General features: G+C 36.4%; 1 protein-coding gene across 1 annotated transcript in view; it reads right to left on the reverse strand.

The window, feature by feature from the left end:
• Positions 1-11,593: 11,593 nt before the first annotated feature.
• Positions 11,594-25,631, reverse strand: part of LOC145993858 (succinate--CoA ligase [ADP-forming] subunit beta, mitochondrial-like) — a 42,114-nt gene continuing 28,076 nt past the window's right edge. Inside the window, exons 7-9 of the mRNA XM_083129714.1 lie at positions 22,524-22,684; positions 21,127-21,246; positions 11,594-15,269 (exon numbers count right to left, since the gene is read on the reverse strand). Of these exons, the coding sequence (XP_082985840.1) occupies positions 15,105-15,269; positions 21,127-21,246; positions 22,524-22,684 (446 nt within the window). The 3' untranslated portion in view covers positions 11,594-15,104. The remainder of the gene's footprint in view (positions 15,270-21,126; positions 21,247-22,523; positions 22,685-25,631) is intronic.

Raw genomic sequence — 25,631 nt, forward strand, 5'->3', positions numbered from 1 at the left:
TAAATAGGGCAAGCTTTTTTCCCCCACTAAGCCCCCTCCCCCTCACTTGCGGAGAGGCACCGAAAACTGCGCTACGCCAATTTTTACATTCAATTCTCAGGATTATTCGAATACTTGGCACTGTGTTCTGCAAAATAAGAATGCTTTGAAATGCCCTTTATTTTCTTATACCAGGACCACTGAAGCTGAACAACCTAATAATACCATGTTTTAAAAAAGAATATATTTATAAATTCAATTAAACGTATTAACAATGATAATTAAAATAAAGAACATATCTAAGTCTTAGTAACAAAAAAAAAATACATTTTCGCATCGCAACTGCAGTTCGAAGAAAGTCGGGACAGAGATAATAAAGAATGTACTATCTCGACAAATTCAGTCCTTGCATCCATGGACGTCCGCAGGATTTTTTCCGGAGAGGAACAAAGGTGATTTTTTTCAGGGGGGCAAGAGAGGCATATTTCCCCTCATAATAGTGATGCCCCCTCAAAAAGTAGTGCTTCAATCTGACATTGTCATGTTTTTCCAACACCCTTATTATAATTAATATATATTACTGCGACTGAAATAAAATTGTGTTAAATATTACTATTTTTGTGAACATTCATTTTCCAGGGGGGCATAGCCCCAGTTGCCTCCCCTTCCGGACGTCCATACTTGCATCCATGGTTATAAAACTAAAATAACCAAATATGGCACACTACAGACTTCTGTAAAGCCGTGATGCTCTAGTCAGTACGATGTCTGACTGGCATGTGGGAGACCCAGGTTCAATTCCCAGTGTGGGTGATCTAAGGTCGGAATTTTTCCGGCCTTGTTCCGGCATAAAGCGGGTCTGGGCCAACCCAACTTTAAATCAGTGGATACCTGAGAGCAACCCTGGAGGGGTAAAGGCAACCAGAGCATGGTGCTGATCACATCACCTCCAAAATAGTCAAGATAAAAAATGTGTGGGGTCCTGCCCCGCATCCCATGTGCCTTCTTGGAACCATGCTATATACATGGGGAAGTTTACCTTTAACCTTACCTTGCAGACTTCTGGAACCTCTCTCCTCAACGAACCCATTCCTTTATGCAAGGACAAACTAGAAATTCTTGCAAAATTTAAAACAAAACTAGGTTATTTTCATAGGTTTTAATGGGTTCACATTAAAATATTTAATAGCAGGGGAGGCATGGCCCCCTGTTTCTACATATGGGGTCTCCTGTTCAGATAATTGACTTCTGATATGACAGGTACCTCCTGTGTGTCTGCTACCATTCATTCTATCATCTCCCTCAAATCTGATTGTGGAGGGATTCCTTCCATCTTCTTTCCTCCTTCTTATCCTTTCCACTCTTTCTTGATCTTAAGTCCTCCATTCCAGTTCTTTATGTTTTCTTTCTTGTCTATTTCTTTAGCCTCCTTCCATTTCCTCACTAATTCTCCCTTCTCCCTCCCTACGTCATGTTCTGTTTCTCTTGTGTACTTGAATGTTGCATTTCTGTCTTTCTTCATATGGATGCAGTGAGACTGTCTGAGTCTCACACCAAGGAAGAAATGTGAAGAGAAGAAGAGGGAAGAAGACCAAGAGATAAGGGATCCCTCCACAATGAGATTTGAGGGAAATGATAAGGGAATAGTACCAGACAATCAGGAGGTACCTGAAGGTCAGATATCATTTCCCTGAGGGGAGAGGCCACATGCAGAAATACTTGAGTAGGAATGTCTCAGATAAAATATGTCATTTAAAATCAATCAAGATATATTTGAGAACCAATGTGTTGTCTCTGTTTAAAAATACTCACCACTGTCCTCCCTGCATTACCATTACAAAGTTATGTGGTGTCAAAATTCAACTTCAATGACATAAAGACTTCGATACACGAAAGACGAGAGATTGTAAGTATAAAGGTAAACTAGATGGTTTCTCTCTTTATTTTATTCTACATCTTTTCTAAAGCAATTTTCCCCTACGATACTTACAAAACCATATGAAATTTTCATAATTCTAGAGCACCAATGTGTGAAGGTTGGGTAACACACAAACACATTTATATAGTAATTATATGGATATACACATACACAAGGTGTCATTGTGAACTGCCGACAAACTTCCACAGTGTGTACAGAACGTCAATGTGCAACTTTCCTTGATAACAGTTTTTCGTTGAAGTTTCATTTTGACCTGAGATCTCAAAAGCAGGATTTTTATCCTGTATGATTGCAGCCATGCAACATTCATGGTTACTACTGTAACATTTTTTTCTGTCTGGAACAGAACCTGAAAATTTGGGGAGGTGAGTGCCCCTCCCAAGTTACCCTTATGATAAGCAACAATGCATGAATTACGCAAAAGGGAGGTTTCATCCTATCTGCTAGCATGATCCCATTTCCAAAGAGTACTAACGTCTTTAGTATGTTATTTGGCAGAAAAAATATCACCTACATGCACACAAGAGCAGTGCTTGACCAAGCATCCCCCTTTCCCCTCTCAGCTATGAATTCCCACCTCGAAAACATGCACAAGATTAAAAATAATGTTTTTCGAAGCTTGTAGTGCTGAAACAAGGCCTGACTACCAGAAGTGTAATAAAAATTGTGTCTTGATGTCAGGCTGCCAAACATTATTGGTGGTTGTTGAGGGTGGAAGGGGGTTGTAGGCAGGGGCGGCCGCTCATAAGGACGATACGGACGCCGCACTGCCGTGTGTAATCACAAGTGAACAAACATTACTTTAACATTTATATATTATCTTTTACATTGTCTTAATTACAAATATTCCGTTGCTTATAGATCGTTGGTTAGTCGGTTCTGTATTAATTCTTCCGCGACAATTGCGAAGTTTGCAGGCCACCGTGCGGGGGAATACGGAACTTCGAGAGAAATCTGGCAGGGCGGCGTCCTCCCACCTTACGAGAAGTAGAGCATTTTCAGGCGCTGCCGCGAGGGGTAAGAGGCGAGGGAACTGGCGGAATAACACGCACGGGATCTGTGGCTGGGAATGGGCTGGGAGGACGGAGGGTTTGTCGTCCGAAACCAACCCCCTAGGCGAAACTGGCCCTCTCTCCGGAGAACGGTAAACAATGAAGAGTTGCCAGAAGCAATGAAGTTAACGTAAGAAAGAAAATTACCAACCGTCGAAAGAAATCATTCTGTATTCCATAGAGCAATAAATAATGCAATTTCCAATGAGGAAAGAAAATATCGGTAACTGAAAAAGTACAGACAGGTGCTTGATATTTGTTATTTACCGTCGCTTTCTGCTACTTTTCGGTAATCACGACGATGAGGATAAGTGATAATTAAATGATGGAAGGGCACTCACAAAGAACACCCATGTCCAGGCCGGGATTCGAACCCAGGATCCATGGCTTTTTATAGCCACGGAAGTCGGCTACAGCTTCGTGTTACTCACAAAATTAGATTTAATTACATGTTATGAAAAAACCCTGATAGTGTGACAAAGTTTCACAATTTCTTTTCAAGCCGGCTGTTAAATAAATTAGAAACTAGTCATCTAAACTCACCAAGAGCCGCTACAGGAACCTGTGTACTACGAATTTCTGAAAATTTGGCAAAATTGTCTGGCAACCCCGAGGCAATAAAATGACTGCATGGGAACTGGGAAGACGATAGCATTGACACTTGTTGCAAAGAGAATACTCGATTCTCTTTGCTTGTTGTTTCTTCGTTTTCCATGGAAAAGTGAAGCTTTTTCGGTAGTGTGCTGTAGTTGTGCGTTTGTTGCGATGAGCTATGTAGAGAACTTGTTGGTGCGAAGTTTTTCTCCCAGAAGTCTAGATGAATAAAATAAACATAAAAAACCTAGGCCGGCCTAGACCGAATTTGAATCTAGAACAAGCATGTCTGAAGAAGATTTCTGGTGAACAAGCATGTCTGAAGAAGATTTCTGGTAAGTTTGAAGTTTTTACTGTAGAGCTTGAGCTTCTGGTAACGCAGATATCACCTTTCCAGTGAGATATTTACTTTGCTGCCCTATTTCATATATCAATTAGTCATGTTGGACAGGAAACGTTTTTTGTGTAACATTTTTACTAGAAATTTTCACGCTCAATGCACGTAAATATTCGTCATTGTGCTTATCAATTTTCCCCTCTGTTAAGTTAAAAAACAAACAACTAAATCTGTTAGAACTCTATTTCTTCTTCCATCTTTCGTAAGCTTCGCATTACTGTTAAATAATTATTAATTTGTCATAATATGTGCAAACGTGCAAAGCATGATGTTCGGTAAAGACGAATATATCAATTTCTATTCATGTTGGCTGTTATATACGAAATTAATAAATTAAACTCACAGTACAAGTAGAGCAAGTTTATGAGCTGTCGCCCCTCCACTTTGGTTCACCACGAGCCGCCACTGGTTGTAGGTTTGAGTGTAGAATTTTATGAGGAATGAATTGGTGTCGCACAGGGCTTTGCATTTTTTAACAGCGGCCCTGCCAGACTGCAGTTACCAGAGTGTACTACATGGAAGCGAGGTTGACATTTGGGTGCTTAAGGGAAATCACACCTTACACCCCACAATTTTTTTAATGGTATTTAGGGATGTGATAGCAACCATCATTTATGCTTGGCAAAGAAGGATGTAAATGTGCTGAAGCTTGTCACAATATCCATCTTAGTGTTTTTCGCCCCCTTCACAAAGAGTATTTCATGTGGTACATCAGCATCTGCAATTCAGGTTTAGGTTTAAGTGTTTTGTTTGCCAATTCAAATTCTCACTTACACCTGTCCCTGCACATGAAAGATGATTCAGATTTATTGCTGGATTTTGTGTGACATTTTTCAAGGGGGAAGCCTACACGTAAATTTAACAGTATCCCTATTGTCATGGTCCCTACATTGCAAAGCAATACCATCAACTGTTTCAAACCGCCTGCCTCCAATGCTGGTTTGCAGGTTTATGCAATGTATGCATAGGAGCAGTGGCAGCGGAAAACAACTGCACTATTATATGCCAGCTCAGTGGCCAAGTGCATTAATTGGTCGACTTTTGATGTTGGCACCAAAGTTCCTGGTTTCAAGTCGCAGCTTGGACATGTATGTTCTTTGTAAATGTCTCTTCATCAGTTTCAACTAATCACTCATATTCATCCTCATGATAAGCTAAAAGTAGCAGATATTCTACACTAAATAACAAAATCACAAGATATCATGCTATTACATCATGGCAAACTGACGGATGAACATTCCAAATGAATGCCAACAGGTACAGCAACACTGGCACAGTTGACATCCTCTACACAATGGAGGCCTGTCATTCTTAATTATAGTGCTCTGCTCTACGTTGATGACCCTACATGGCAACTCATCTGGCAAAGTTCAGCTGGCAATGCCTGACCTGGCACATAACGATTATCTGCATGCGATATTAATTGGACACTATCCATTATCTACTGGTTCTAACATTACTGGGTACCTACCCCTCTCCCCCCTCTCTCTCTCTCTCGATGTGAGGGGGGGCAGCACACATTCTTATTTTAACACTATATTACGTTTCAAGACAACATCTCTTCCCTCATCATCAAGTGAAGAAATTTATATTTCCCAGTGGTGGGGATAGATCCTACAACAGAACTGACTTCACTACAAACCTGGTGCGTTGACCAACTCCTCCACAGTGTTCCCACAGAGTTGGTTAGGCCTGACGCAGGTTTTCTTCACCACCAGCAAAAAATAAATTTGTTCACTTGAAGAAGAGAAAAGTAGTGCTATCTCAAAACATAGGCAGAGTTAGAATACGTACAGTTAGAAGCACTAGACAATGGATAATGTCCAATTAACATTAACTGATATAGAACCACTGTCAACTAGGGATGGCCAAATGGATCCGGATCCATTCGGATCCGGATCTGGATCCGGATCCGAAAGTTCCGGATCCGAGAGTTCCGGATCCAAAAGTTACGGATCTGGATCCGGATCCGAAAATTCCGGATCCGGGTCTGAAAGTTTCGGATCTGGATCCGGATCCGAGAGTTCCGGATCCGGGTCTGAAAGTTTCGGACCTGGATCCGGATCCGAAAATTTCAGATCCGGGTCCGAAAGATTCAGATCCGGGTCCGAAAGATTCGGATCCGGATCCGAAAATCCGGATCCGTATCCGAGAGTTTCGTATCTCAATCCCATTATAATATTACCACAACTTAAAAGGTATTATGATCTTCTATTACAAAGAAATTTTTCGTTAGTCCTACAAGAATTTTTTTCAAGTGTTGTTCCTAAAATACTTTGCTAACACACTCGTGCACACATGTCAGAGGTGATTTTGTAAATGCCATTGAAACGAATATGTATTCATTCGAATGTATTGGAAATGAAAACACACATAAATGTGAGACATTCCATTCCAGGATGAAACCTTTAACACATATAACAAGATAGAAATGTTATACAAAAATTATACAATTGTTGTACAGTTACAGTTCTACAAATTAAAATAAAACATTATAATATATGCAGTGTTAAATAATTACAAGGGAGGTTATCTAAGTATCCCCCTCCGATTTCCATGAAACTTAGCAGGTGTATACTGGGGCCCAAAGGCAGAATTACGTGTTTTTTTGTTTCAGCTAAAAAACTGTTTTAGGGGGCAAAACCCCCTCAAATGTCAAGATGAAGACAAATTGAAGTGAGGATCTGACCCCTGTGTCCCCCTCCGATTTCCATGATACTTGGCAAGTGTATAGTGGGGCCCAATAGAAGAAATACGTGTTTTTTTTGTTTCAGCTAAAAAACAGTTTTAGGGGGCAAAATCCCCTCAAATGTCAAGATGAGGACAAATTGAAGTGAGGATCTGACCCCTGTGTCCCCCTCCGATTTCCATGAAACTTCGCAGGTGTATAGTGGGGCCCAATGGAAGAAATACGTGTTTTTTTGTTTCAGCTAAAAAACGGGTTTAGAGGGCAAAACCCCCTCAAATGTCAAGATGAGGACAAATTGAAGTGAGGATCGGACCCGTGTCCCCCTCCGATTTCCATGATACTTGGCAGGTGTGTGTATAAACGGGCCCAAATGAAGAAATTCGTGTTTTTTTTGTTTCGGCTAAAAAACTGTTTTAGGGGGCAACCCCCCCCTCAAATGTCAAGATGAAGACAAATTGAAGTGAGGATCTGACCCCTGTGTCCCCCTCCGATTTCCATGATACTTGGCAGGTGTATAGTGGGGCCCAAAGGAAGAAATACGTGTTTTTTTTTTTGTTTCAGCTAAAAAACGGTTTTACAGGGCGAAACCCACTCAATTGTCAAGATGAGGACAAATTGAAGTGGGGATCTGACCCCTGTGTTCCCCTCCGATTTTCATGAAACTTGGCAGGTGTATAGAGGGGCCCAAAGGAAAAATTTCGTGTTTTTTTGTTTCAGCTAAAAACTGTTTTAGGGGGCAAAATCCCCTCAAATGTCAGGATGAGGACAAATTGAAGTAAGGATCTGACCCCTGTGTCCCCCTCCGATTTTCATGAAACTTGGCAGGTGTATAGAGGGGCCCAAAGGAAGCAATACGTGTTTTTTTTTTGTTTCGGCTAAAAAACTGTTTTAGGGGGCAAAACCCGCCTCAAATGTCACGATGAGGACAAATTGACGTGAGGATGATCTGACCCCTGTGTCCCCCTCCGATTCTCATGAAATTTGACAGGTGTATAGAGAGTCCGTATGCCCCTTGTTTCTTCCTATGCCATATTTACGTGGTTTCGGGGTCAGATCCCCACTTCAATTTCTCCTCATCTTGACATTTGAGGGGGGGGAATGAAAACACATAAATGTGAGAAATTCCATTCCAGGATGAAACCTTTAACACATATAACAAGATAGAAATGTTATACAAAAATTATACAATTGTTCTACAGTTACAGTTCTACAAATTAAAATAAAGTTCTGGATCTGGATTTCGGATCCGCTAGGATCCGGATCTGACCATCCCTACTATACACCTGCCACGTTTCATGGAAATCGGAGGGGAACACAGGGGTCAGATCCCCACTTCAATTTGTTCTCATCTTGACATTTGAGAGGTGGTTGCCCCCTAGAACAAATTTTTTGCCGAAACAAAAAAAACACGTATTTCTTCATTTGGGCCCTGCAAGTTTCATGAAAATCGGAGGGGGAGACTTAGACCTCCCTTGTAAGTGTATTAATTAATTACAAATCGCGCACGCGCGCACACACTATATATATATGTGTGTGTATGTATATTATATATATCGGGTGGGCTGAAAAGTTCGTAGGCTGATTCATAGATGGCGTTACCAGAATTAAATCCATGTGATTTTTATTTAATACTAACCTTCAAAATATACGTGTATAAATTTCACAGCTGCCGGATAATTAGTTCGTGAGATATAGCATTGTGAGTGAAGCAGCTTTTGTTATTGTGAAAAAATGGATAGAAAAGAATTTCGTGTGTTAATAAAGCATTGCTTTTTGGCGAAAAAAAATACTGTTGAAGCCAAGGCTTGGCTTGATAAACATTATTCGGACTCTGCACCAGGAAAATCAACCGTTGAGAAGTGGTTTGCTAAATTTAAACGAGGCGAAATGAGCATCGAAGACGATGCACGCAGTGGACGCCCCAAAGAGGCTGTTACCGACGAAAACATCAAAAAAGTCCACAAAATAATTTTAAATGATCGTAAAGTGAAGTTGATCGAGATAGCTGAGACTTTAAAAATATCAAAGGAACGTGTTGACATATTGTGCATGAATATTTGAACATGCGAAAGCTGTGTGCAAAATGGGTGCCGCGCGTGCTCACAATCGATCAAAAGCAACAACGTTTTGATGATTCGGAGCAATGTTTAGCGATATTCAACCGTAATAAACACGAATTTTTCCGTCGATATATTACAGTGGATGAAATATGGCTCCATAACTACACTCCAGAGTCCAATCGACAGTCAGCCGAGTGGACTGCACGTGATGAACCGAATCCAAAGCGTGGAAAGATGCAACAGTCGGCTGGCAAGGTTATGGCATCAGTATTCTGGGATGCGCATGGTATTATATTCATCGATTACCTCAAAAAGGGCCAGACCATCAACAGCGATTATTACATAGCGTTGTTGGAGCGTTTAAAGGATGAAATCACGAAAAAACGGTCCCATTTGAAGAAAAAAAATGTGCTGTTTCATCAAGACAATGCACCGTGCCACAAATCAATGAAAACGATGGCAAAATTATATGAATTAGACTACGAATTGCTTCCCCATCCACCATATTCTCCAGATCTGGCCCCCAGTGACTTTTTCCTGTTTGCAGACCTTAAAAGAATGCTCGCTGGAAAGAAATTTAGCACTGATGAAGAGGTAATCGCTGAAACTGAGGCCTATTTTGAGGCTAAAGAGAAATCGTACTATAAAAATGGCATCGAAAAATTGTATGACCGCTATAATCGTTGTATCGCCCTCGAAGGCAACTATATTGAATAATAAAATCGAATTTTGTCAAAAAAATATTTTTTACTATGTTAGCCTACGAACTTTTCAGCCCAACTGTTATATGTATATTAGCAGGTAACAATATGTTATAAGCACATTGTTACTTTCCAAAGAAGCGCATGTGGGATGGCAAAACGGATCCGGATCCGAAAGTTCTGGATCCGGATCCGAAAGTTCTGGATCCGGATCCGAAAGTACTGGATCCGGATCCGAAAAATTTTAGGATCCGGTACCAACCGGATCCGGATTTCGGATCCGGATCTGGCCATCCCTACTGTCAACAACATTCAGCAAATAATTAGCATTTTCTCTTCTCTGCAAGAAATGGCAGTTTGAAAATGTATTTATACTGTTCAACAGCAGAAGACATGTGCCCCGTCTAAAGTACGCACATCCCAATGTGAAAGGGTAGTGTAAAACTATGCTTTGGGTTTCAGATCAGTATTTTGTAGGGCTGAGCCAATGCCACTTTGAATAAATACTGATATTTTTACCAATTCCCACTGATATTGATACAAATGCTTGAAAATTGTAAATAAAATTTGTGAAAAATATTGATTAATATTAGTGAGCGAGCATTGCACTCCAATTATAAGCATCAATTTACTCGAGTATTGCTTTAACATATTAAAAAATTACATCAGGATATTAAAAAATATCTTTATGAAATCACATATTATTGGTACAAAATCAAATGAAACTTCGAGTTTTGCATAACTTCCAGGATAATTAAACTATCCAAAAGGGTCATGCAGCTTTTTTTGCAGACCACAAAAAAAACAATCATCGTGCCGGAAAAGTATTGGTAAATAAAATCCAACTCTTACCTTCCAATACAGATATATTGGCATCAGTATTGGCTCAGCTCTAGTATTTTGTGTTCATTTGTTTATTATGGTTCACTTTTGTTTACTCCAACAACATTACTAGATTTGAAATTTCAATGATCCGTCAAGAAATAGAGGATTCCACTCACAGCCGGTACAGTAATTTTGCGAATGGACTTGTTCAGACTCCTGCAGGCAAACTGTATGCAGGACAGAGGAAATTCTTCAACCTGGTACACCAGTACAAGTGTCTCAATGTTTAATAATAATAATCCATCTTTTATCTTCTTGTCTAATGGCAACACAATCGGTATTCCCTCTTCTAACAGAACCATGAAACTTATTTTAAGACTGTCCCTCGTATAATTGTACTTACAGCCAAGCTCTTACAATTGAATACAAATATACCAATATGCTTATATAAATGACAATGATGTAAGCCCTGATTTTGGGATTCAGCCAGTAAATTCATGCTTCAAGAATCATGTAACAAGTACAATATCTTGACCTCACACTTACAATTGTACATGTAACAACATTGCATTAATGAATAAAAGCAACGGAGTATAAGAAAAATTAGGCATAGAAGGGACTATCAAATTAAACGCATATTAACACATCACATCTTATAATTTTCACTGTATACGACTTGATAACAGTTTATATCTTCCATTATAGTTCATTATTTATAACTACATCATCATGCTTAAAACAACCCGATCCTTTGATGTCTACCGAATCATTCAAAAGAATACAAACTTGAAAATAATGGCCGACACCAATAACGATGAATCCTCTCATTCTAAAAGCAACTCTTGACACTAATTTGAAATGTCCGAGTATTACATACCAGTTAACATACACTGGGTACAACATAATATTCTTGGTAATTAAAACATTTTAATTCCTTTCCTAAATTTAATTTTTTACCCTACTTAACAATTCACAACAGACAAGCCTACTTTTTATGTTTTTAGATCCTTACATGTAGCAGATTATCTTTTATTTTCCTGAGAAAATTGATATGTAGAGTAAACAACAGTTTAATTGTTGCAACCACAATTTTGCTTCTTGTATTTAGGAGGAACCAATAATAATAAGATTGGAATCAATCAATATGTATATTTTACTATAACAAGAGCATTTTTCTTTAAAGATAAAGAGAAAAATCATAGAGAGTAGTGTGTTATTCATTTTCCTTTAAACTTTCACACCTCAGTCCTAAGATTCATAACACTAACTAAATTACATTCTTATTACAAGAACTATTAATATAAGGTATACAAAAAATACTTCGAGTTTTTTTCTTTTAAATTACAATTCAAGTATTAAATTACAATTCAAGTATTAAATTACACATAACCAGATTACAAGGTAACATTTCATTATCTTATTTTGCAACTCCTCTCAATATATTCAAATCCGCAGCAGCAACTGAATAAAGCTATCTTGGGAATTTATCCACATATATACATGATCAAATGTCAACAAAAAGTGTTAGTCATGAAATAAATATACAGCGTGGTCCTTTACAAATCAATTTGTCTTTATCCTTGTATTAATTACAGTATTTGTAGTATTTAATGTAACAGTTTTAGTTCTTATGTTTGCCATGCAGGCTGAAAAATTACAAAAAGGGACGGCAGGTGGCACTCTTTTCTTACAACATTCTGCCATTGCTGACCAACAAGTATTTACCTGTACTACGATATTTACAACTCTTTAGAAGCTACTTGTTTTCTAAATTCGCTGTCAACACAAAATTATTGTGGCTCTCTATGCATTCTTTCTAAATAGTTTTTCTTGAGGGCAGGGAAGGGGGTGTTCAGCCAAAATTCTAACATTCTGTTGACCTTGTGTGTTGTACTTCATTGAATATCTTAAAGACATATCGCTGGCTGAATGATGTATTGTTGTTATCTCTGCTTTTCGTCGGAAATGAATAGATGATGTTACTGTGTTACATACATGTTTATGAATCACACTCCGAAGAGATGTATCTGGATTCAAGTGGTGTGAATTATCAATGATAAAATATTTGCACTAATATTCTAGTGTATTCAAAATCCACATATGTCAAGTTCAATCAACTCTTCTGAAAATTTAGTGCAGATGGATATATGGGAACATGGTATTCAGCCAGTGATATCTGTTCTCTGATCAGAATTACTGAAGTATGCTTGAGGAAACTGAAGTTTTTGTTATTAACTTTACCACCTTCAACACTCAAATGTAACATGACTTTTTGATAATCAAACTTGTTATGAAGCTAATGTTCCTATCTCAAAAGTTGAAATAACAAACAGCATGATAACAATCACAAAGAATAGCACTGACATTTAGTCTTCATCAAGATAAGTTAAGAATTCGCAAAGGTAAATTCCATCAGCACTTAAAATGAGGGGACGGGGAATGGGCAGGATGGCATCCTACACCAGTTAGGAAATTTTACGAGAAGCATTCCCCACTTGTCTCACTTCCACCATATTAAACAGTAGGAGCAATACCCATCTAACAATTTCCACCTCAAGTGCTGAATGCCATTCAGTATTATTTCAACTCTTTAAAAGCTAGGAGCATGTGGTGTCCGGCATTGAAAACTGATAGTTTTATTTCTTGGTGAAACATTTTCACACTTTTCGGTTGAAGAAAACTTCACAACAGGGCAAATAAATATAAATTATAAATTAAGACTTTTCAATGTTTTTCCATTAGACCTTGCATATTTTCACTCCAATACAAATTGTTTTCTTTGAAGTGAAATGTACTGATTATGCTTTCACAAAAATTTCACATTTTTAACTACAGGAGACAAGGGTCTAGTAACAACAGTAAGATTAATAGATATTTCTTCACTATGGTAAAGATTTTCTTTATGTACAAAATGAGTAAGAAATAAAAGAACTGCCAGAGCACATGAACATCACACATTTTCATCATAAGGCAACTCTACAACATTCAACTTGCAGGGAATAAATAGATTGTTAGTAATTACTTGAGTTATACTATAAAATAAAATGTTCACTAATATGTATTTTGTATCTGAATTTCTTTAAATGCAATCCGTATTTTTCACCAGGATTGGAGAAAATAATACAATATCACCTCAACTCTAAGTTTGTGATTTGTACATATATATTAAGAAATGTCTCAAAGAGAATGTTTTATAACTGAGCTGACATCAAATTTTACTGTAATCACGTTGTCAAGGAAAATGGCAAATGATACTCTCGCAGTCTAAGAATTCTTGGAATTATGCAAAATGATTATGTTTCTCTTTAATTCCAAACCAAAATGGTGTGGCAAATGCAATTTCGAGAATAAATATCAATTGATTTAACTTTCAGATTGCCCAGTACGTATCCTGGAACCTTTATGTTTTTCAGGGGAACAAGGTAAAAAAAAAATCAAGAAAATTTTACATTTAGATCTATTGCGATCATGAAGATTGAAAATGTAAAATCTTGGGGGTTCGCCGTACGATTGGTATGGCATAGTTGCAATGTTATATTTGTGCAACCAATTTGAAAATTTGAAATTGCTACAGCATTCAAATATCAGTATTTGTAAGAATTTGTACCATCATTGGCATTTGTTATTTACCACCACCATGTGAAAGAAACAAGCATGTGCCATTCCACAGAAAGTGTCCAATTTCACATTTTAGCACCAATAAGTCTACTTCTGTGGTTATGCATAGTAATACTGTATAAAATGAACTTCATGGTGACATTGGTAATTGGTCAACAAATGACATAAGATAGGGATATTTTCCTGTATGCATTGAAGGGTGCAAAATGGCCGTATGTGCCGAAGCAGCCAAAAATTTAAACTCATTCATTCATGGCCGATCATGCTCATATTTTTAACTATTTTAAGCACATCACCCATTGAGATGCAGGGAAATGCGGCAACTGAACTTCTGTTGTCTGTAACATCCACTACAGCAAAACACGTAGAACGTGCAGAATTTCCATGTCAGAAGTCTGCAGGTTTCTATGGTGGAAATTTTCTCTTGGCCATATCTCCTCGTATAATTCTGCGTCTCTTTGTTTAGCTCGGGCAAGTGTCATGGTAGGCCCCCCACTGTAGCTGATCATGGAAAATGTTCCATGCGGGGGATTGGTCCACAGCGTGACAGCGCGGCACATGGGCAGACTACCCTCAGAAAGGCACATGGAATTTTCTAATCAAGAGGTTCGGGCTGGTACGTTTCTGGCATCTCAGGGCAATCTCCTTTACAGTAGCTCTATCAGGGTCAAATTATGGAACTTCACTTTAATAGTTTTATCTATTTCTGACAAATACTCAGAAAATACAAATTACGTTTTAAAAAAAATCAAGGATGCAAAATTGGGTACATATTGGTGAACAATCTGTATATCTAATATGTTGACACTATGATGCATGGAGTTTTGAACTCAATAGCGTAATAACAAATAACACAGCTCTATTTTAAAATTACTTTTAATATTGGCTATGGAAGCTGCTGAACTGTTTACTACAAAAGTAGCACAGGTATATTTAAAAAAAAAATGCATTCCATGATCTCTTACATGTTCAAAGCAAAATACAAATTACAAAATCCTTGTAAACAAATTGCACTGCTCAGCATCTTTATAAGAGATGAAAAAAAAAGTAAACATTGTAACAATTTGTTACATACAAGTACAGTTAAGATGACTAGAAAAAAGACAGATGCGGAGCAAGAAGTATACTATATCTCACAATGTTCTCCACGATTACATAAATAAAAACATTTGAGGTTTATATCTTCTAAGGATTCTAAACCTAATGCATACCTACAATGAAAAACCTCAATTATATACTGCTTTAACATGTTAAATAGGAATCTCAAAATTTACATCTACCTTTGCCGATCTGGCAAGGTTTACAATTGTCGAGAGCCTTACTACAAGGCGAGCTGCATCATCCAAATTGTCAGCGGAGAGTATTTTCAGACCAGAATTTGCGATCAGCACTTTTGCGTCATCTACGTTAGTTCCCTGAAAAGCAATTTACAAAGATTTTAGTCTTGTGAGTCTCACAACTGTAATATGAGGGGTTCAGAGCATAGGCGTAGCTACGCGGTGTGCCGGGTGTGCCTAGGCACACCCTAATGGGTTGCTTTATCAAAGAGAATTAAATACAGATATTTCAATGAGAGAGAAAATAAGCGGCAGTTTGTAAGAAGTTGAAAATGTCATTACTTGGTACAAACGTATGTTTTTATCGCTGATGAAACGGGTGTCTATAGATTTTCGATTTTTTGATGTCATTTGAAAAGGAAGATATTTACTGCATTCTTCTCTGTACTACAGCGCTTTTCTTCTATACCTGTCACAAGCTGCACGTGTGAGAGAGAGAGAGCTTTCTCCAAGCTTACCCAAGTTAAAACTAAATTAAGAGCAACTCAGAAGCAGGATAGATTGGAAGCCCTGCTCTTGCTATTTGTGGAACAGGAAGAAGCTTAGTCTATTGATGTAAATGAAGTTATTGATGAGTTTAAGAACATTGTACCTTTTGACAGACGTCTCTCGTTATAGATGACGTGTATTTTGATGTATTTGTCTGTAACATTTTAAACATTTTGTGTGTGTGTAATTTCTATGCAATTTGATTTTTTTCTACTACATATATTCAGAAATTTTCAACACTGTCATTTAGTGAATTTATATTCCTTTAAAAACAACAGTGCAGTTAAAGAGCCAAGTGATTGTGTTCCAAAATATGCTATTAAAAAGGTACAAGACCTCATTTTTTTTTCTTTGTGCACACCCAAATATAAAGTTCTAGCTACGGCTATGGTTCAGAGCACATTTTTCATGGAAATGGAGTTAACATGTATGTATAACTTAGAACTGTGAAGTATCAACATTTCAGTGCTACAAGTAACTACACTCCTAAGTTTCAAATTCTTGCTCATAGAGGCACTACTATGTTTGTGCTCCAACTTCAAAACATACTACTACATTATATCATCAATGGAGTTACACCACTTGTGCTCTCATGAAAAAATGGTACGAACTTATGCATCAATGCAATATATATTATGATTTCTTCTTATGTAATTCTTCAAATATTTTGAAGCGACAAAAACTGGTACTCTCACATGATATAATTGCAATATAATTGTTATGTATTAATATTTATAAATATTTGGAACACAACTTTTAATTCTTAACATATTCAAGCATCAGTAATGGGGGGAATAGGTACAAGTAGGTATGTGCCGAAACCGATTACAGATGTATAAAAAATCGGCAGAATTTGACATATTGGCATCGGTATCGGAATTGGCAAAAATCCGATATTTGAACCGGTACAGATTATACTAGAGTTTTACCTTCTAATAAGTTTTATATTTTAGTTTTGTAAGATTTATTGAAAATTAGGTTATGATCCATCATTATTGTAGAGTTTTTGTAATTAAAGTATTGCAAACTCTCATTCAGAGGCTCAACCTAATTCAAAATCGGAAATAAAACAGTACATTGCTGAACCAGGATCTGCTGTTGTATTGGAAATTCAAAAATGAGTATTTAAACCTGAAGCAAGTGCTGAGAAAATACTTGGGCATACCTGCTGCATCAGTATTCAGTGATTGAGTGTTCAGTGTTGCTGAACAGATTTGCGATAAGAGGAGAAGTAGGTTACTTCCTGAAGTGCTTCCAAAACTCGTATTTCTGAAGTTGTATCTGGCAGCAGTAAATTTCCAACATTAAGAACAGGAATTAATTTTGCATTTCAAAGAACTGCTTGTGTACTAATGTAAAATCTCTTGAGAATCCATATTCTTCTTAAAGGTTCACATAACCACCTTTTGTAGATGCAAATGTACATTCGCATCTCTTGAGAATATATATGTATATACATATGTTATGCAATACAAATGTACATAGCAAATCTATTTTTGTCATGCTGAAAATAACATCCCATTTCTGTTTAATAACCTTATGTATCGGAATCGGTTAAATATCGGCATCGGTATCGGTTCCAAAAATTATCGGTGAGTACACCGACATCGGTAAATTTTCAGCTTCGTCACATCTCTAGGTACAAGTATTACATCAGTATGGGTATAAGTTCAAAGTGGATTGGATCGGCCCTAGTTTTTGCTGCTATTGTTTCTTCAAATCTGTTATTTTACATAATTTTTCCCGTTATTTTCCCTGATTTAGAAGTTTTTTGTTCTATTCAACAATAAGAGTATGTGTGTCTTTGAACATATACAATGATTGAATTGACAAGATGAAGTAGATGAGATGTGAATGTTTTCTTTTTCTCACCACTTACCTGTACATTTCCATAATATCTCTGCATTGGAGTCGTAAGCTCAGTTTTAAGTTTTAAGTTTTTTGTGCTGTGTCTTCTATTTTACCAGTTTCAAAATCTAGCATGACAATGTAAATACATGGTTACTATAAAAAGAAATAGACTGTTCAATAGAACCAAAACTGTTAGACACTATACGTGTATTAGCATAGAGGTGGGATGAACACTTTTAGAATAGGGTGACCAGTCATCCTGATTTTTGCAGGACTGTCCTCTTTTTGAGGGTCATGTCCTGAGGTCTGCGATGCTACTCCAAAAAACCAAATATGTCCTATTTTTCAACAGTATCAAATGTCCTGCAAAACATCCAGATAAATTGTTTACCTCTTTTAAACTTTTTCTTGTATGTACGCATTGCTTGCATTATAGAATTATTTTCCTGTAGTTTACGGTTATTACAAGCATAAGAAAACAGTTTTTCTTTGTGACGTTTCAGGAGAACACACGCTCCTTTCATCAGACATTTATTTTCATTTTGATTAAAGATACAGTTATAACAATGGTTAGTAATTTTTAAACAAAAATAATCTGTTATATAATGGATGTTGTCAATGTTACATTGTTGTAATATAGCAACTTAACTGTGAAAAAAGCAGTCTGTTTTATTTTTATTTCAGATTTTTAAAAAAAAAATTATGAATCCAAAATATCATCAGGTAATTCAAATTCATCATTGATTTCACAAAGTCTCTTGATGTTTTCTGTTACATTAAATTTTAAAGATGGTGGCTTACTCCATTTGTGAAAAAGAAAACTCCATACTGGATCTATGTTACCATTTTCATTATTTAATTTATTCCAGTGTTCTTCTGCAATGAACGAAGCTTCCCAGACATTCAACTCTGTGTTTCCCGTTAATCTTTTTAAAACCCTTCTCTTTTTAATCAAATGCTTCTCTTCGATGATATGACTTGACAAACCTGTTCTTGGGTTTAGATTTATAATGTCCAAATCGTGTTCGTGCCATCTTATTGCCATTTTCCTTGCTGTTTGTCCCACATAATCTTTTGAACATGAACAACTTATATTATATATTCCTGTGGTTTCCACATCTGGTAGAGAGTTTCTCATTTTGAATTCATTAAATGTACATTCCAAACTTCTTGGTGATCTAAAAACAATTTTGAAATTAAAACTTCTAAAAATTTTTGCAATTTTATGTGAGAATCCCTTGTGGAATGGAATGCACACAAATTTCTTTTCAACAGATTTTTCATCTTTGTCTGTATTTCTCTTTTCCTTTAGTTTTCCTGCAACTTGTTTTTTGATTTGGTTTATTCTGTTAGTGTGAAAACCATTTTCTTTTGCTATATTAAAGAGCCTTTCTTCTTCATTTTTGATATCCTCATTATTAGAACATAGTCTTTGTGCTCTCAGGAAAAAATTAAAAAATATGTTATCCATTGTTATACGCGAATGTTCTGATTTGGCATGGATGTATTTTTCCCCCGCTAATTTTTTCCTATGGACTGATGTTTGAATTGTTGAGTTAGTTGTCTTAATTTGCAGATCAAGGAAAGAAATTACATTGTTATTCATGGGTTCACAAGTGAATTTTATGCGACGATGTGATTCATTTAACAATTTAAATACGTCCATGATGGTGTTCTCATTTTTAGCGATAATTAGCACATCATCCACATATCTGATGTAGAGTTTGATATCCGCACCTATGGCATTAACAATTGGAGATTCTATGTAATGAAGGAAAATGCTGGAGATGATTCCGGATACTGGGTTTCCCATTGATAGACCATTACTTTGCTGATATATTTTGCCATCAAATATAAAGTAATTGTAATTTGCACATACAGTAAACCATCGAACCATTTCCCATGATTCTACTGGGTTAACCTTCATCTCAATAAGCCATCTGTGTAATGCATCTGTGGCACCTTCTATTGGGACACTAGGATATAAATTTTCAACATCAAAACTTGCAATACGATACTCATTATTCCAAACAATATATATATATATTTTTTTTTTTTTTTTTTTTTTTTTTCCTGAAACGTCACAAAGAAAAACTGTTTTCTTATGCTTGTAATAACCGTAAACTACAGGAAAATAACTCTTTTAAACTGTTAGTATATTTTAAATTAATAGTATTGTTAGTTTGCATAGACATACTTGTAGATCTAAATATGTTCACGCTCGCCTCGCTTGCAGCCTTGGTCTTACTGCAAAGCATAATTATGGCTTAGAAGAAGATATTGCATGCAGTTTCGAGTGATGACTAAAAGTATATGCAGGGGCGCTTTGAAAATTGAAAATAGCCAAAAATTCTGGGGATTTGCATGTTTGATGCACTGATAAGACAATTACTACACATGCGGCAAGAGACAAATATATTCTCAGTATTTATTAATATTTTAATATTATTCCACAATGTATGGATGTTTTATGGTTATGAAAGTAAGGAAACAAAAAAAAACAGTAAGAACCATACAGATAGAGAGGTTTATCTGTAAAATTAAAAAGAAAAGCAAAACGAGGAACAAAAAAGAGAAAAATGAAAAAGGAAATATATGCGAAGAAAACCTACATGGTAGAGTGGTTGAATGTCATGGGTCCTCGGGTCGAATCCCAGCCTGGGCCTGGATGAGCGTCCATTCATGAATTTAATCATATCATCACTCATCCTCATTGTCACAATTATCCAAAAGTGACAGAAAGAGACGTTAAACAACAATCAAATGAAATTAAGAAGAAAACATTAAATTGTGTAATGTGTTAGGACACATGTAAGCAGCATGACTTTGCCTTTGCCAAAGAGAGGAGGGTGTAATTGATGTGCCTTTAGCTTTAGCTGCAACCCCCTCCCCTCCCCGTACACATTCATGGATGTCCTGCTTTTCATTTTAGAATATCGGGTCACCCTATTTTAGAACTGCAGTGTTTCACAATGTCAGCTAAACAAAATACCTGCTACTGAAGTGGAGAAGGCTTTTTGTGCTGGAATTAGTGAAGATAACTCTGTTACGTAGCAGTATTATACAACATGGTATGGCAAACCACCACAGACATTTTGTCGTGTAAGAACATAACTACAATTTATCAAATTTACAAGAGAGAGAGGAAACAATGTATTCTTAGGAATATGTGTGACTCTTAAAAAATTGCAGATACGTGACTCCATCTTACCGCTAAGGATTAAAGGTAGAGTTTTCAGAGGAGATACGTTAAACAAAAATGAAAATCACATTTACTTTCCTCTGGTTCTCATTCAACAAATTGGAGCAAGAAATTTCAGAATACTGGTAGTCATGCATATTACAAAACATTATAAGTTAGTCATACATATACTACTACTACTACTACTACTACTACTACTAAAAAAAGCCTATTTCTTTGGTTTCTGTAAAATGTTAAAAGTGTCTATTTCTTTTATAGTAACCCTGTATATCCATACAAACACTTCACTTCTAAAATATATTCTTACGCACCAGTTTCCTACAAAAAGTCAATGTGTCAAATCTTTTGTTGCATCATTAACCTCGTTACTGAAATCTATTTAGAAGTAATTACCTGTAATCTAACTACAATTGGAGTACGCAACCGGAGTTCTTTGGCTGCTGCAATAATTCCTTCAGCTATTATATCACATCTCATAATACCTCCAAATATGTTCACCAAAATGGCATCCACCTGAGAAATATGAAAAACAAATATATTAGCTGAATTAAAAATGTGTACTTGACATGTGCAAACAAAACCAGAGTTTATTAACATATAAAGATATTAATAGCTAATAATAATGGCCACTGTAGCTCAGTCGGCAACTCGTCTGACTACCACGCTAAAGGTCCCGGGTTTGATCCCCAGCCTGTTAAAATCCAGGAACTTTTCTAACGGAAGCGGCCCCGGCGCCCACCCAGCGGCGAATGACATGGGTACCTGGGGGGTAAAGGCAGTCAGGGGCATGATGCTGATCACATTACCCCCACACCCCCTATATGCCTTCATGGCATGGTGCTAAGCACAGGGGAGCACTTTACCTTTTTATTTTATTTTTTTTATTTTATATATATTTCAGACTGAAGCGCCATAATCCTACACTCAATTGGCCAGTCAAGCTAGAGGCAACACATGTCACTTGCCATTTCCAAGATCGGAATCTCTAATCCTGAATCAAACATCAGAATTTCAAATCCTGGATCTTCATTACCAAATTCATTAGAATTTGAATTTGAATTTAAAATTTTGGGTGCATCAGCGCTTAGGCTATTTTGCACCCGTCATATTATACGGAGTCCAGCCCCTTACCATAACTAAAATAGCATAATTGCAGTGTCGTGTTACTAAAATATTAAAGTATTCTGACTTCCGTTAAAAGCTGAGACTGTAAAGGGGCACTCAGCACACAAAAGAACAAAAAACAGGACAACACACACAAAATTATACTGGCCATAGTGTCAGTCGCCAGAGTCTCGTTCGTCTGCAAAATGCAGTCCTGGGTGTACCATGCGGAAGTGAGGTTGACAATTGGGTGTACTACGTGGAAGGTCACCACTTACACCCCCAAATTCATTAGAATTCCATATCCTAATCTTCAAAGATTCAGATCTGCTGATACCTAAGTCCATGTTTTACCAAAGATCTGCTCATAGCACCTCTGGTTTCACAGCAACCATGTCAACCACTACACCATAAAGGTTCACAGGCCATCTTTGGGGAATGAAATAAACCAGTAAGAGTAATAATCATAAATATCATCTGATGATTGTTTATGACCAGCCACCTCATTGGGGAGTCCTGGCCCAGACATAACAACAAATGTTGGACCTTCAATGTCCAATAAGACAGAAATCAATATAAAATATGTAAAATACATGTTACAAAATCAAAAGCTGCAGTTAAAAAATGTCCACCATGTAATAATGTTAAAAAAATAATTAACATAATTTTATCATTCAGAAATTTACCTTTGGATCAGAGGTGATAATTTTGAAAGCCTCCTTCACCTGTGTTGCAGTGGCACCACCTCCAACATCAAGGAAGTTAGCTGGCTCTGCACCGTGTAGTTTAATAATGTCCATTGTTGCCATAGCAAGACCAGCTCCATTAACCAAGCACCCAATATTTCCTATAAAAATGAGAAAAAAACATGCTATAAATGAGAGAAGGAGATCTCATCCCTTGAGATGACAAGGAATAGCATTTGGTAACCATCCCAAAACAATACTTCTAGAAATATTACCCTATGGCGTAGTGGAAACGTCCTCGCCTTGTAATCAAAAGGTCCCGGGTTCGATACCCTGTGGAGGCACATAGTGGTTCGGATCCAACTTTAAACTGTAGGTCCAGTCCCGATTAGCCTTTCTGTGCATAAGGTGGACTTAAAAAAACAATTCAATCGAAACTACATCCCCTTACCCTTCCTTGCCAACTCGTGAAGAATAATAGTTTTTCTTGTATGTACGCATTGCTTGCATTATAGAATTATTTTCCTGTAGTTTACGGTTATTACAAGCATAAGAAAACAGTTTTTCTTTGTGACGTTTCAGGAGAACACACGCTCCTTTCATCAGACATTTATTTTCATTTTGATTAAAGATACAGTTATAACAATGGTTAGTAATTTTTAAACAAAAATAATCTGTTATATAATGGATGTTGTCAATGTTACATTGTTGTAATATAGCAACTTAACTGTGAAAAAAGCAGTCTGTTTTATTTTTATTTCAGATTTTTAAAAAAAAAAATTATGAATCCAAAATATCATCAGGTAATTCAAATTCATCATTGATTTCACAAAGTCTCTTGATGTTTTCTGTTACATTAAATTTTAAAGATGGTGGCTTACTCCATTTGTGAAAAAGAAAACTCCATACTGGATCTATGTTACCATTTTCATTATTTAATTTATTCCAGTGTTCTTCTGCAATGAACGAAGCTTCCCAGACATTCAACTCTGTGTTTCCCGTTAATCTTTTTAAAACCCTTCTCTTTTTAATCAAATGCTTCTCTTCGATGATATGACTTGACAAACCTGTTCTTGGGTTTAGATTTATAATGTCCAAATCGTGTTCGTGCCATCTTATTGCCATTTTCCTTGCTGTTTGTCCCACATAATCTTTTGAACATGAACAACTTATATTATATATTCCTGTGGTTTCCACATCTGGTAGAGAGTTTCTCATTTTGAATTCATTAAATGTACATTCCAAACTTCTTGGTGATCTAAAAACAATTTTGAAATTAAAACTTCTAAAAATTTTTGCAATTTTATGTGAGAATCCCTTGTGGAATGGAATGCACACAAATTTCTTTTCAACAGATTTTTCATCTTTGTCTGTATTTCTCTTTTCCTTTAGTTTTCTTGCAACTTGTTTTTTGATTTGGTTTATTCTGTTAGTGTGAAAACCATTTTCTTTTGCTATATTAAAGAGCCTTTCTTCTTCATTTTTGATATCCTCATTATTAGAACATAGTCTTTGTGCTCTCAGGAAAAAATTAAAAAATATGTTATCCATTGTTATACGCGAATGTTCTGATTTGGCATGGATGTATTTTTCCCCCGCTAATTTTTTCCTATGGACTGATGTTTGAATTGTTGAGTTAGTTGTCTTAATTTGCAGATCAAGGAAAGAAATTACATTGTTATTCATGGGTTCACAAGTGAATTTTATGCGACGATGTGATTCATTTAACAATTTAAATACGTCCATGATGGTGTTCTCATTTTTAGCGATAATTAGCACATCATCCACATATCTGATGTAGAGTTTGATATCCGCACCTATGGCATTAACAATTGGAGATTCTATGTAATGAAGGAAAATGCTGGAGATGATTCCGGATACTGGGTTTCCCATTGATAGACCATTACTTTGCTGATATATTTTGCCATCAAATATAAAGTAATTGTAATTTGCACATACAGTAAACCATCGAACCATTTCCCATGATTCTACTGGGTTAACCTTCATCTCAATAAGCCATCTGTGTAATGCATCTGTGGCACCTTCTATTGGGACACTAGGATATAAATTTTCAACATCAAAACTTGCAATACGATACTCATTATTCCAAACAATATTTTTTAGTTTCTGTTTCACTTCAAATGCATTTTTAACACTGAATGGTGTTTGTTGTTTAATTATACCAAGTCTTTCAACTAAATATTTGGATAGTTTGTATGCAGGATGTGTGAAAGTTGCAATGATGGGTCGTATTGGAGTTCCCGGTTTGTGAGTTTTTGGTAGTCCAAAGGCAATCGGCAGGGTTGAATTTTTGACAATGAGTTTTTTCTTCATTTCTCTTGGTATCGTGATACTGGTTTCAATTACTTTCTTTACCTCATTTATTATTTTAGTTATAGGGTTTCGAGAGGTTTCTGTGAAATTGTTTACTTTGAAACATTCTTCCATTTTTTCTTTATAGTCTTTAATTCGGATAAGGACAGGTTTATTTTCCTTGTCCGATTTTATTAAGAAAATGTCGTTTTCTTTCAACCAGATCTTGAAACCATGAACTTTTTTCCCCAACCTTATATGCTCTTTCTCCCGTTCCGTGTATTTTGGACCTCTGTTATTTCTTCTGTTGTATTCAAAACTTAACCGTTCATCAAGAGCATCATGTGTGAGACTTCGTAATTTTCTCTTTTCCTCCTCATCATCTAAGAAATTCAGTGCTTTCTCTATTGAAATCACAAAATCTTCCTTGTGTATATAAGCACTACCAACTGAAAATTTCATTCCGAATTGAAAAATTTCTATATACTCATCAGGTACCTCAATATCCGTAAGATTTATAAATAATCTGTTGTCAATGTTCTTAGTTTCTATTTTACCAGTGACATTAACTGCTTCCCTTCTTTCATTGTTGTTGTATATAACTTGTTCTTCTTGAATTAGCTGGTAGAATTTCCTATCAAGTCTCCTTTCTGAAAGCTTGATGTAGTGTTCTACGACTTGTTGTGTAGCTCTGTTTACTTTATCCCATATGAGTGGATGCAAGGAATTTGATAATGTTATTGATCTGCAAATTAAGACAACTAACTCAACAATTCAAACATCAGTCCATAGGAA

Source organism: Lepisma saccharinum, chromosome 10, assembly GCF_977018435.1.
Source record: "Lepisma saccharinum chromosome 10, izLepSacc3.1, whole genome shotgun sequence".
Classification (NCBI taxonomy): domain Eukaryota; kingdom Metazoa; phylum Arthropoda; class Insecta; order Zygentoma; family Lepismatidae; genus Lepisma; species Lepisma saccharinum.